We start from the raw sequence: 13096 nt of genomic DNA, 5'->3' as shown, positions 1-13096 counted from the left end.
GAGTGAGGTCTGAGTGTCCCACCGGGAGCTGGGGAAAGGGGCTGCCGCCTTTGACCCTCATGACAAGCACCAGAGGAATTGGGGGCCCAGGGAGGCCGGGGCATTTGCCCCTGATCAGTGTGTATGTGCAGAGCCAGGCCGGGCCTCCCGGGTGTGCTTGGTCCCCACGTGGGCGGGAGGGGCAGCCTCTGGACGGCGGTGCTCTGAGTGTGAGACTTACAGCCACTGCCCCGGTAACACACATGCACGCTCGCTTATACTGGGCATACCCTCCCCTGAACACAGACACACCTGTTCTCACACACTGAAACTAGACACTTGCTCACATGCCCAGAAACACACACCCAAAGGCTCTCATACCTGATCCACACACGCGTGCTAGGGGCTGGGCCCCCCAGCTGGGCCGAAGGAGGGCAAAGCCCTTCGGGGAGGGTCCAGGCTGGCTCTGAGTTTCCTGTGGCCGATGGGTCACTGTGACCTGGCCGGACCTCCTTTCAAGGCCCTCAGCCATCTGGTGCCCCGGCAGCCCTGTCAAGATGCTCAAGTTTGGATCGGGGAAGGGGCAACTCTGGGACCAGGGCAGGGCGCTCCCGGGGGTTGCCCACCTTAAGCAGGGGCTAGTTCTCCATCTAATTCGTTAACAGCAGACCGTTGGAGTCCCTGAGAGCAGAGGCTGGGGCTCCTTAGGGGGACCTGGGCAGCGCAGCCGATGGTAAGAGTCCAGCAGTGTGGTAACAGGAACGCATAACACACTTACTAAGTACGTCATGTGCGCTGGGCACTGGGCCGAAGGCATTGTCCCCTTTGATCCTGACCACAGTCCTACAAGGTCAGTGCTCTCTGGGCGACCTTCACATGGCGGGAAACAAAGCTCTGGGACGCCCGAGCTGGCCCCAGACCCCAGGCTGCGTCCGGCAGCTGTGGCCACAGCGATGCGGGTGAGGACCACCGCACACTCTCGCGGCAGTGAGACGACGCTCGGGGCCGCGCGTGATTCTGCCTGGAGCCTGGATCTGAGCAAACGTACCAGGAGAGGCGTGACATCTGAATGTGGCCTCCGTGTTCGCCGTCCTCCGGATCCGCCACAAACCTGCTGATTCTGGGGGTGGTGTTGAGGCTTCCCACGGGATGTCTCAGGAGGACCCGCTGAAGTGTTCAGGGGTGAAGAACCCGCAACAGACCCTCAAATTACTCCCTGACAAAAACTGCCTATGAACGGACAAAGCAAATGCCGAGGAGTGAGAGTGGGTCGGTCTAGGTGAAGGGTAGGTGGGTGTTTATTGTATAATTCTTGCAATTTTGGATGGGTTGGAAATTTTTCAAAGTAAAAAAAGAAAGTTTTAATCACTTAAAAGTCGCAAAGGCCCAACTGATTTAAGAAAGAAGTCTGAGAGACTGCGGAGAGCAAGGCTCACAGGCCTTTCTGGGGGAAGGCCCCGAGGGCGCCCGGTCAACTGTGCACAGAGCCCTGTTCCAATCAAGGAGGAAAGCGGGGTGAGGGGGTGCAATTTATTAATTTAAAACATTTTCTAGGTGACTTTAATTAGTTTATTTATTGGGGGTGTAGGTAATTAGGTTTATTTATTTATCTTTTTATTTATTTTTAGAGGTGGTCCTGGGGATTGAATCCAGGAGCTTGTGCGTGCTAAGCACGTGCTCTACCACTGAGCTGTACCCTCTGCCCAAAAACCAATTTAAATGAGGTACAATTAATCAGCTGTGAACTTACTGTCAGCATGTCTGGAATAGTAACACTCCACGCTGGCAAGCATGCAGAGGACAGGCCTTTAGAAAGTAGCCTGCCTGTCCGCATTGTCTGTGCTCCTGGGGTCAAAGCTAAGGGAATAACCCTCAGTGAGACCCCACGTGGAGCTGACCCACCCTAGCGCTGATCCCCGGTGCTTCCAGCTCCTGCTCAGCCCTCCGTCCCGTGCGAGCCCCCGGGGCAGCCTTCACTCTGGCACTCCAGGCACCCCGGAGCTTTGGGCCAGGAATGCTGGTTCCTGCACACGTGCCCAGGCCCCTGGTCCGCCCACCCCTACTCCTCCCCTCCCGGAACCTGGGAGTGAGCAGGAAATGCCTTCTTCTCCTAGACCTGTCTCCCCACCGCTCTGCTGGATTGGGGTTGGTGACCTGACCCATTCGGGCCAGGTGAAGCGCCCTGGTGCTCCTGGACACCTGGCCCAGGTAGAAGCAACTGGAACTTGTCTCTGGGGCTTTAAAAAAAAATCTTCGGGGAGGGGACAGATCAGTGGCAGAACACATGCTTAGCAGGCAGGAGGAGGTCCTGGGTTCAATCCCCAGCACCTCCATTAAAATAAAACGAAACAAACAATAAAAAAGCCCTGATCACCCCCCAAATAAACAAATAAATAAACCTAATTACCCACCCCCCACCCCCCCCCGGCCAAAAAAAGTCTAATTCCAAACGTCAGAGATGTTTTAGTCATCTTTCTCTTTCCCACTGGTGTTTAGGAGAATAAACTGTGTGACCACAGTCCTTTTAAATTGATTGACGTTTCCTTTTGCGCCGGCACATGGTCGATTCTGGCAGATGCTCTGCGTGCCCTTGGGGAGGACGTATGTTCTGCGGATGGAGGGGGCTCTGTAGGGGTCAGGGACAGTCGGCTTATGGTCAAAGCCTAGGGGCTTTCTGCCTTTCTGCCTTTTCTCTCCATCACGAAGATAAATATTTTCCCTCACAAGATGTTTTTACTGATGCAAATGTCTAACATCCATTGGATTTGTCCTTTCCATCCTTCTGGTGTCCCCAGGCTTCTGTGGAAACAGGCATTTCCCCAGGAACTCTCAGGGATTGCCTCCTGCCTGCTGGGGATGAATCCTCTCAGCCTTCATTTGTCTGAAAACACCTTTTACTCTGTCTCCATTTTTGAGGGATAATTTCACTGGGCTGAAATGCAGTTTTGACCGTCATTCATTCACTTATTCATTCGTTGGGTGAATGTTTGATGAGTATCTGACTGGTGCTGAGTGCGTGCAGGGGATGCGGTGGTGGCCACAGCAGGAAACGCCCTTGCTGTTCGTGAAGAGAAGGGAGTGTGTGCCTGGCAGAGGGAATGGGATGTGCAAAGGCCCTGTGGCTGGAGCACAGGGAGCAAGACAGGCTGGGGAGGTGGCCACACCTGGGCCACAGGGGAACTCACAGGACATGGTGAGGAATCACGTTTTGTCCTTGTCCTTACAGGAGCAGTGAGGCTCCTCAGTGAAGGGTGGATGTGATGAAAAGAAGCAGGAAAGGTGCAGAAACACGGTGGGTTTTGAGCACTGAGGCTGTGAACAAGTGCTGGGTCCTGCAAATGCACTAGATCTGGTGCTGGGCCTTTTGCATCGCCTGCTCCATCCAAGGGGCAAAGGCAGGCGTGCATCTGGGCCGGCAGGTTCCAAGCCCATCATGCACTCAGCTGTGTGGCTGTGGACCAGCCCCTTCCACATGAGTCACCTTCCCACTTGGGCTGCAGAATAACATCCCCTCCCTCACAGGGCAGTTATGAGACTCAAAGATGACGGTGCTGAGCGCCAGGCCTGCAGCCTTGCAACAGCTCAAACATCTTAGCTCTTGTTTCTCTGGTTAAGATTTTCCCTTCTACTGGGGGTCAGAGAGGGTAAGCCACTTGCCCTTGGCCACATGGCCAGGATCCTTCACCCTCATCATTCCATAGACATGGTCCCAGAGGCCCAGAGAAATGGTTCACCCAAAGACACCCAGCACCTGGGCATGGCAGAACTACTCTGTCATTCATTGTTTACTGAGTGCCTGCTTTGTGCCAGCATGACCCAGGTGGCAGGGAGACAGCTGAATATGAACAGACAGAAACATTGCCCCTGGTAAGCTTACATGCAATGGGGGAGCCTGACACCTCATACCTGGTGAGATGGCACCAGCACTGCGGAGAGAAATAAAGTTGGGAAGGGAATGGAGAGTGTGGGGGAGGCTGACACATTCAGTTGAGTGGAAGGTGAGGGAGGGCCCGTGAGGACATCTCGGGGAACAGCATTCGGGGCAGAGGGCACACACGTGCAAAGGTCCTGGGGTGAGAGTGTGCCTGGGGTTTTCCAGGAACAGCAGGAAGGCAGGTTGCCTGCGCTGTGGACGGTGAGGGGGCAGGGAGTCCCCACCATTACCTGGGTCCTTGCTAGAGCTTCCTGGGCCCTGGATAACTGGATTTCGGTGAGTCTAGCCCTAAGCCCTCTTCCCAGCAGCAGAGGTCACTGGGGAAGGGGCTCCTCCCTAGGCCCTGGCGGAAGGGAGGGTTTACTCATTACCAGCAATGCTGCCCTGCCCCCTCTCCCACCTGGCCCCTGCTGACCCTGCTGCTCTGGGTTCCTGGACCACCCTTGGGTACGGTGGGGGCCATCAGGCCTGAACGTAGGAGGGGGGTGCCGGGCATACTGGCCACAGTCCCCGAGGGCCCTCCTGGGTTTAAAGGCTTTCCGATGACCTGGTTCTGGTGACCCTCCGGAGAGGCTGTCTGGAGAGCACTTCTCGCTATCTGGCCTGGCTTCTCAGCCACGTCCTCCCAGGAGCTCGGGGGACCCTAAGCTGCCATGAGCCCCCTTGCCCTCCTTGCCCCCACCCTGGTCCCCAGTGCTGGGCTGGTCCTAAACCTGGGCATGTCCATGAGCTTCATTCATGAGTGTGGTCTTACCAGGCGAGTCTTAGTTATATGGACAGGAGGGAGACAGACATCTCCTGAGAACCTACTGTGTGCCAGCCAGGAACTTCTGCGCCTTGTCACCGCTGAGCCTCACCTCAGCCTCACGCAGGCGATAAGCTGGTACCTCCGAGTAGGGGAAGGTTTAGGTTTTACCCAAGGCCACCCAATACGCAGATGTTCACTTTAGTAATAAAAGCCAGTTTTGGGGATTGCTGGGAGCCAGACAGCCAGACTGAGTGGCACTGGGGGAGGGCGGGCAGGGAGTTGGAAGAAGGCAAGGTAATGGCTGTCAGCTTTGATCCTCTCGTAGCAAAGGTCAAACTCCTGGCCAGAGAGGTCATCTGGAGATGTTTGCCCTGCAGCAGACCAGGAGTCGGCTGTGATAAATGGGTCCTGGTATCTGAAGAGCTATCAAGGGGCAGAGCGATAACCCTGCAGGTAGAAGGCCCTGTTTGTTAAAGCATCAGGAAGGGGGACTTTGGGTCGGCATCAGGAACAAACATCCCATCCAACAGGAGCACGCGGGCTCAGAAGTGACTTTTCTGTTCGCCAGGGATGCCTGAAAAGGAGTATTCCAGCGAGAGAGGTTGGCCTCGGTGATTTCCCTGCAAGCTCAGACCTGGGAGTTTCAAAGGGCCAGGCAAAGACGTCTGCCCCAAAATATCTTTGGCAGAAGGTTTTTGGTGCAAATAGTCCAGATCACATTTGGCTTCTGCCCGTCTGCCATTCTTTCGGCGGCGGGAGAGTGGTGGGGGTGGGTTAGGGGTGGAGGAGTGGATTCCTCCAGTTGCATCAGCTCTGGGGTGACCTCTGACACTTACCTTTCTTTGTCCCCAGATACTCCAAACACACAAAAACTAATTTTCCTGGCTTAATAAAAGAACGGGAGTGGCCAGGTAGGTGGTGAGAAGACCGGGGCTTGGGTGAAATAGACTGTGGTGGGGGGTGCTCGCTGGGGCCCCTCTCCCTTGGGAATGGGCTCTGTTTCTGGCAGCCTCTGCCTGGACACCCTAAGCACAGTGGTCAGGGGGCAGACCAGCCTTCCAGCACCTGCTGTTCACCCAGCCCAGTCATGGCCAGTGCCACAGGTCAGGTCGTGTGTGGTGGGTTTTACTTTTGAGGAACTGAAAGTTTCTCGCAGCCACAGAGCTTGCGCGTGCAAGGCCAGCGTCCTTCCTGTCTCACGGTGGGCCTGCTCGGTGCTAAGGATGCTGTGGAGGGTGGCACAGGGGCCAGAACCCGGCAGGCAGGTGCTCACAAGCGCTCCAGCCTGGTAGATGCTGGGGGTCGAGGAGGAGAGAGGTGGGCGCGGAATCAGGAAGCAGCTGGCGTTGCAGAGGCCTGCCTGGGCTCCCAGATTAGGGAGTCTGAGTCGTTTCCCCAGGTACAGACACCTAGCTACAAAAGAGGCTCTCTTGGCACCCAACCAACCAAAATCGCACCTACTTTTCTATACTCCTTCCCCACCATCGTCCCCCCTCCACCACTCCTCCAGACTTTTCCAGATTCCTGAAGGACCCTTGATTCTGTCCTGCCTCCTGGCCCCTGCATAGGTGGCCTCTCTTCCTAGCCCGCCCTGCCCCCCGCACTTTGCATGTCTGGCACCTTCTTCAGCGCACAGGCCTCCCTCTGAGCCCCTCCCTGAGCATTCCCGGCCAGTGTCCCTTGTGACCATCCGACCTAGCCCCCCGTTCTTCCGTCCCAGTACGCATCAAGCTATAATCCTTTATTACTGCTCGGCTCTCATCCCCCAAGGGACCGTGTGGGCAGCGTCGGTCAGTGCTCGAGGGTGAGTGGAGGAGGGGTCGCCGACTGCGGGGCGGGAGCTGCGGGGCGTGCCCGCCCCCCGCCCCCGGCACCGGCTGCCTCCGCAGGGGCGGGGGGCCGAGCGGGCCAAAGTCCAGGTCCGCAGGGGCTACGCAGCGCGCTACTTAAACCTACGACCCGCCGCCCGCGGCCTCCAGCCCGCCGCCGGCCGAGGACAGGGACGCCAGGTCAGTTGGCCGGCCGGATGGGGGACCGGGCGTCAGAGGGACGGCGGGCGGCAAGCGGACAGGCCGCGTGGCCGCCTCGGGACTGAACGGCGCCGCAGCGCGCGGCCCTGGGACTCGTAGTTCTGGGTCCGCGAGAGGCCGGCGCGAGCCGGGGGCGCGGACTACATTTCCCAGAAGGCCGGGGCAGCGGGGTCACCGGGAAAGCGCGCCGGCCGGCGGCGCTCCCCGGGCGCGATGGGGCCGGTCCTGGGGGCGGAGGGCTGCCGCGAGGCCCCTGCAAGGCGGCCCGCGCCGAGGGGCCTGGGCCGGGCTGGGCCCATGCACAGCCTGGCGGCGGGGCCTGACTGCTGCGGGGGCCTCGGCAACCTGGACTTCAGGCAGGTACGGACCGCGCTGGCCGCCGGGCCGGGAGGGGGTCGCGAGGGCGGCTGGGTCCGTGGGGGCGGGGCCGCATCCGGCGCGGGGGCGGGGCCGCCGTTACCAGGCAACGGGCGGCGCGGGCGGGGCTGCGGTCGCAGGTGTGAGTCGATGTGTGAGTCCGCGTGTGTGAGTCCGCGTGTGTGCGCGCGTGGCAGCGCGTGGCACAGCCTGCGGAGTCGCGCGGGATGCGCCGGGATGGGCGGGGCTGGAGGCCCCCATCCCCACGCTTCTCCCTCCGCCCTGCGTGCTCGTCCACCGCGCCTTCCCCGGAGACGCTTCAGCCTAGTCGGCGTCGGCCGCGCCCGAGGCGGGGGCTGCGCTCAGGCCGCCTTTGGTGGCGTCCATTCGCGCGCGCAGCCGGTCCCCAGGGAGGGCCGGGTGTCCGCTGAGGAACGGCGCACAGCTGCAAGTTGCCAGTTCTGGTTTACTGGGGGCGCTGCTGAGACTACAGCCGGCATGCGGCCCCTCAGGTAGCTCTAGGGGCCCGTTCGCAGGGGTGAGGGAGGAGCCAAGACACAGGAGTCTTTGCTGGAAAAAAGAAAACGTCAAGGCGAACATCAAGACATTTCTGCTGGTAACAGAAAGCAGACCTCTCTCGTTCGTGCTTTAGTGCTTTTCTGTGTGTGGGAAGATGCAAGACCCTGGACTCCTCGAAATTGTTCCTTGCATGTGCCTCTTAACTGCTTGGGCCAGCCTCCTGCCCTTCTCCATCCTGAACTCCCTTCAGGGCAAACAGTCAGGTTGGCTGCAGTGGCTGATGGCTTGATGGGGGCCACATTCTTTGTCCACAGGGGTGTTGGAGACTGGCTCTCAGTGACCTTTCACTCCAGTGAGCCTGGAAACAGCATTCTCAGCCGGTGATAAAACTGGTCAGTGATTTAGAGAGGAGCTGGTGGGGAGGTGGGACTGAGATCCCCAGATAGCCGGTTCCAGGTCTGAGGAGGTGACCTCTGAGCGGAGTCCTGAGTGCTAAGCAGGGGGCAGGTGCTAAGCTGTGGGGAGGCCGGCGGAGCAGTGGCCTTGAGGAGGAGTATTTGTTCAAGAACAAAGACGACTGGTGTCTGGCTCCGAGGGAGTGCAGGGCAGTCCCAGGCCATGCTTGGGAGGAGAGGAGAAGACTCACTATGTCAGTGAAGTTTCCTTGAAGTGTAACAGTCAGGTGGGGGCCCGGTCACACCGCACAGCTCAGTCACGTTCATGGAGTCAGCTCGCCCGTGTTACCAACGCCAGCTCTCCGGAAGCCGCCCTCAGGAGGACCACTGGATCCTTAGAACCTTGGACTGTAGGTGGCCATTAGAGACCTCTGGCCCACATGGTCAGTGGTGGGACTGAGATCCATGTTTTCCATGACAGAAGACCCCAGACGAGAAGGGCACTTGAAATTCCGAGGAGGGCCTCTGGTGTCAGGGCAGGTGCTCTTGGGGGAGTGACTCTGGGTGAAAGTGTGCGTCCCCACAAGCCGGAGGTGGTCAAGCCTTCAGGCAGAAATCAAGGTGGGGCAGGGGGCCCAGCTGAGGGTTAGGGTCCTGCCCTGGGATCCAGCAAGGCTGGAGTTGTGGCCCTGGCAGCTGGAGGCAGGCGTCAGCCGTGGTCAGGGGAGGATTTCCTGGGTGTGTGTGTGGGAAGGTCTTTTGTGCCCTCTCCCTCCCCTCCAGAGCCCTACGGGGCTGTGCAGTTGGAGAGATCTGGGAGCATTTTGGGGGACAGGTCAGGGTGACCCTCTTTGGTTGACATTCTGTTTTTTTCCACCGTTACCCTTGTTGGTACAGTTAAGCTCCCTGTTGCCAACAACATCCAACACTGGGTATTTGTCGTGCCTCCTCCTTCCTCCGTCAGAACCTTTGCTTTGGAAAGATGTCAGTCTTGGGCCTGAGCGAGTGGGAAGGTGTTTCTTCACCCCATGGCGTCTGAGCTGCAAGATCTCAGCCTGGAGCCGTCTGGCGGGGGTGCAGCCTGTCCCATTAGGATGTAAACGCCTCTGGTAGCCACATTTTACCAAGAAAGAGAGAACCAGTGACGTCGCTGTTAACAATACGTCTTATTTAACGCAACACCTAAACAGTGTCACCCCGGCAGGTGTGCCGTGGTCCTCGTGGCCTTGCATGTGGCGTGGGCACAGTGCCCCTGACCGGCTATCTTCTGGGCCTGCTCCAGCTAGAATGGAATCTTGGTTTTGTTTTTAGCTTGAAAAGGTCCCTGCTGGTGAGAAGAACGTCCCTGCTGTCGCCACATGAACCGGGGCCCTTCCTGCCCTGAACTCCAGGGCTGGAGCACGAGGCCCGCTGGCTGGTGGCGGGTGGGAGTGGGACGGAGGGCTCCTGGGGTGCTGACTTCCTGGAGAACCCAGCCCGCCAGGCACAGCCGGGGAGCCCCTTTCATGTCCGTCTTGGGGGAGGTGTGTCACGAGGTGCGCGCCAGTTACTTGGCCTGTAAAATGGGAGCTTTGCAAACTGTAAGGTGCAGCCCTCCTGAGGGTGGGTGGTCTGCAGAAGGCAGGGTCCCTGTATTCGGAAGCATCGAGGCCCTGCTGGGGGTGTCCCTTGAGGTGCGCAGTCCCCACTTGTGACTCATTTGTGACCATTTGGGAGGCAAGCCCCAGGGGCAGGTAGGAGACTTCTCAGCTGCCTTACCACGTCAGAGTAAGCGTCAACCTACTTTATTGGATGACTTATTCTGTGAAGCTTGCAAGGACGTGATTTTTGTCATCAGTGTTTTTCCCGTGGGGGGAGGTTTGTTCATTTATTTATTAAATTTTTTTTAATGGAGATACCAGGGATTGAACCCAGGACCTCGTGTATGCTTGGCATGCGCTCTGCCCCTGAGCTATACCCTCCCCTGTCTTCAGTGATTCTGGATCAGAGGCCAGAGAGCAGGCTGGCTTCTCCGGCTCCGTGTGACCGTGGGCACGCCAAGTAGCCGTGGTTTCTTCTGCCTCCACTGAGGGTTGAGGTGATCACGTGGCTTCTCCGCCCCCACCTGTCAGTCTGGTGACTTGCACTGACGTCTGTCCTAAGGTCTCACCAGCCCTGCATTCCAGGGTCGACCCCTACTTGGTCCTGGGTGTTCTTGTTGTTGCTGGATTTGATTTGCTGTCATTTTGTTGAGAATCTCATTGGCCACATTCCCGAGGAATAGAGAGATTGCGTGGAATTGGTGTTACTTCTTCCTTAAATATTTGGTAGGGAAGGCAGGGTGTAGCTCAGGCGGTAGATCGAGTGCTTAGCATGCACAAGGTTCTGGGTTCAATCCCCAGTACCTCCTCTTAAAAAAAAAGTAAACTGTGAGGTCAGGTCCAGTAATGGGTACAGGACTGCGTCGTCTCAAGTGAATTTTGGCAGCTGTGTGTTTCCAGGACGGGGCGGGGGGGTTTCCCCTGAGCTGTGGGGCTGTGGGCGTGGTCTCAGCGCCCCCTGAGGACCCAGGACGGCTGTGAGGTCAGCAGGGTGGCCTCATCTATTCCTGATAATTCATCTCTTCCCCCTTTTTTCCTGGTCATTGTGGCTAGAGGTTTATTGATTTTATTTTTTCCCAAAGAGCAAGCTTTAGATTGGGGATTTTTTCCCCTTTATTTTTCTGTTTCCAGTTTGATTGATTGTGACTTTCATTTTTCCTCTCTGCTGGCCTTGAGATTGCTTTACTCCTTATTCTGCTTTCACAAGGCTTCTGTTGCTGCCTTAAGACTTTGCTCCGTCGGCATGAGCTGCGCTTCTCCCTCCCAGCCCTGCGTCCCACAACTCTTATTAGGTCGTTTTTCCATTTTCACTCAAACTGTTTTAGAGTTTTCCCTCAGACTTTCTCTCCGACCCGTGGAGCACCTGGAAATGCGTCTTTAACAAGCATCTCTCTTACTGGTTTCTAGTTTGATTCTGTTGTGGTTCAAGAACTTATTTGCTTATTCTTGTTTTTCAGTGTGTGCAGTTGTAACACTTTTTTATTGAAGTACAGCCGATTTGCAGTGTTGTTAGTCTCTGATGTGCAGCATGGTGATTCAGTTGCACACACATACACCCTTTTTATATTCTTTTTCACTAGAGGTTATGACAAGGTACTGGATATAGTTCCCTGTGCTGCACAGTAGGACCCTGTATCTGTGCTTTCACGTGCCCTTGCGAGGGCTGGGCCTCCTGCTGTTACGGGGGTAGGGCGGCTGGGCCCCGTGGTCGTGGTGGGGCTCAGACCCACTGCGTCCTCAGGGATTTTCTGTCTACGGGATTTTGCTTCGTGCTAGCCTCAGGTTTTGCTGTTTTGTTTTGTTTAATGGAGGCACTGGGATGGAACCCAGGACCTCGTGCTTGCTAAGCAGGTGCTGTACCGCTGAGCTGCACCCCCACCCCAGCCTCAGTGTTTTCATCTAGAGAATGGCTGGGTAAACCGGGTCACGTGGCAAGAACAGCTACCACCTGGCAAGGTTTCCTCACATCACCTCACTTAGTCTCCGTGACAGTCCCAGGGTGGACGCACTCCCACCACCGAGGTTTGCCCTGGCTTCCTCTGGGCATGGGTTCAGCCAGTCTGGGGCAGACGCTGTCCCAGGATGGGCCCTGCCTCTGCCAGGGTGGCCAAGGCTGGGTCAGCTGACCTCCTGGCATCGCTGCCTTTGACACTGAGTGTGTTCTTAGACGGATGGGCTCAGCGCCAACCTAGAGGGGCCTGTCCTGGGCCCCTTCTGTTTGTTTGGGTGTCACAATGTGACCCTGGGGCTGAGTCCCTGCCGTGTCCACGCTTCCTTAGTAAAGTGGGCAGTCGGTAGCTGACCCCCCCACATGGGAGTGCGTGGCCCCTGGTTGCGGTAGGTCATGCCCCCTCCTCCCCGCTGTTCAAACTCAGAGACTCTGCAGTCTGTCACCTTGAGGGGTTCCTTTCTTAGAATTACTGGGTAGCAGGCCAGGACTCCTGCAGCTTAATGAGGCTGGGGCAGAGGGGTGACGGGGGGACCCTCCTCTTAGTCAGGGTGGCCCACACATGTGTGGGGTGAGGGCGTGGGGGGACCTGGGGCCCTCCTGCTCTGCTCCTGCCTGACCCGGGTTTTGGAGGGAGGCGGGTGACAGCCACCAGGAGTGGGAAGCCGGAGGGGCTCCCTCTGCTGCCCCCAACCTGTCAGCATTGCCTGGCTCAGCAGGTCCTCTCCAGGCGACACAGATCTCCTCTCTAGGTGACCGGTGGACAACTCCCTCCCTGGGCGGGTTGACAGGTTGGCCGAGGGCTCTGGGGCCTGAGTGGGGCCGAGGCTCTAGTGCTGAGCGGCGCTGGCGGACGTGGGCTGCTGTCAGCCTCGGCCGCTGCCGGCTGGGCGACCTCTGTGTGCCTCGGCGTCCCTCCTGCGCCTCTGCTCCGGGATTTCTCCTCCCCACCTGCCCGGCCTCCTTGGGAGCGGTTGGCCCCACTGCTGGAATCCAGAATCTCTAGGGGAATCCGGAATCCGGAGGGCGGGGCGGCTTACTTATCTCCCTGTGGGCAGGCAATGGCTATTGTCTTTCCTGCGTTGCCGCAGGTAAGGTGTGAGAGCTTTAAACAGATGTGCATTGCAGGTGGCTCAGTGTCAGACGCCCCTGTTCAGTGAGTCTGAATCAAATCCTTAAAAATATCTGAAGCATTCTGGGAGGGGACTGGATGCTCTTCCCCCCAGGGCCCTATGAGGAATTAGGGGGCAGTTCCCAGTTCCCAGCTGACTTTCTTTCCTGAGGTTTAATTCGCACGGGGAAATGCAGAGTCAGGCCCAGCTGGAGAGTTCTGAGCTGAGCCAGGGAATGTTGCCATCACCCCAGAACGTCTTGCCCCCCAGGCTGCCAGCTCTCTCTGGTTCATTGTCCCCGGGGGCCCCTGACCCATCTCCACCCTCTCGGGTGGGCCGGCCCCTCTCCGCACTTCACACGTGACCTTTTACCTTCTCTCCTCTTGGCCCTGCCAGCCCAAGGCCACCCGTGGGGCAGGAGGCACAACCTGAGGGCACACGGGGTTTGCCTGGGTCTGTGTGGTTTCCTGCCCTCGCCAAGGTGGGCGTCCCCA

General features: G+C 58.0%; 1 protein-coding gene across 18 annotated transcripts in view; it reads left to right on the top strand.

Moving 5' to 3' along the window:
• Positions 1-4117: 4117 nt before the first annotated feature.
• PEMT (phosphatidylethanolamine N-methyltransferase) overlaps positions 4118-13096 on the top strand; it is a 35216-nt gene continuing 26237 nt past the window's right edge. The window contains exons 1-2 of one of the 18 annotated variants that reach the window (XM_074341947.1): positions 4118-4189; positions 5514-5572. Coding sequence is in view for 4 of the 18 variants with exons in the window: in XM_074341950.1 (XP_074198051.1) it covers positions 6905-7051 (147 nt within the window). In the remaining 14 variants the exon portion in view is untranslated. The other 17 variants (XM_074341945.1, XM_074341954.1, XM_074341948.1 and 14 more) reach the window with 17 other exon arrangements.

The sequence above is a fragment of the Camelus bactrianus genome, chromosome 16 (assembly GCF_048773025.1).
Source record: "Camelus bactrianus isolate YW-2024 breed Bactrian camel chromosome 16, ASM4877302v1, whole genome shotgun sequence".
In the NCBI taxonomy this organism is placed as follows: domain Eukaryota; kingdom Metazoa; phylum Chordata; class Mammalia; order Artiodactyla; family Camelidae; genus Camelus; species Camelus bactrianus.
Note: the sequence above shows the minus strand (reverse complement) of the source record. Positions and strands in the feature narration are given on the sequence as shown.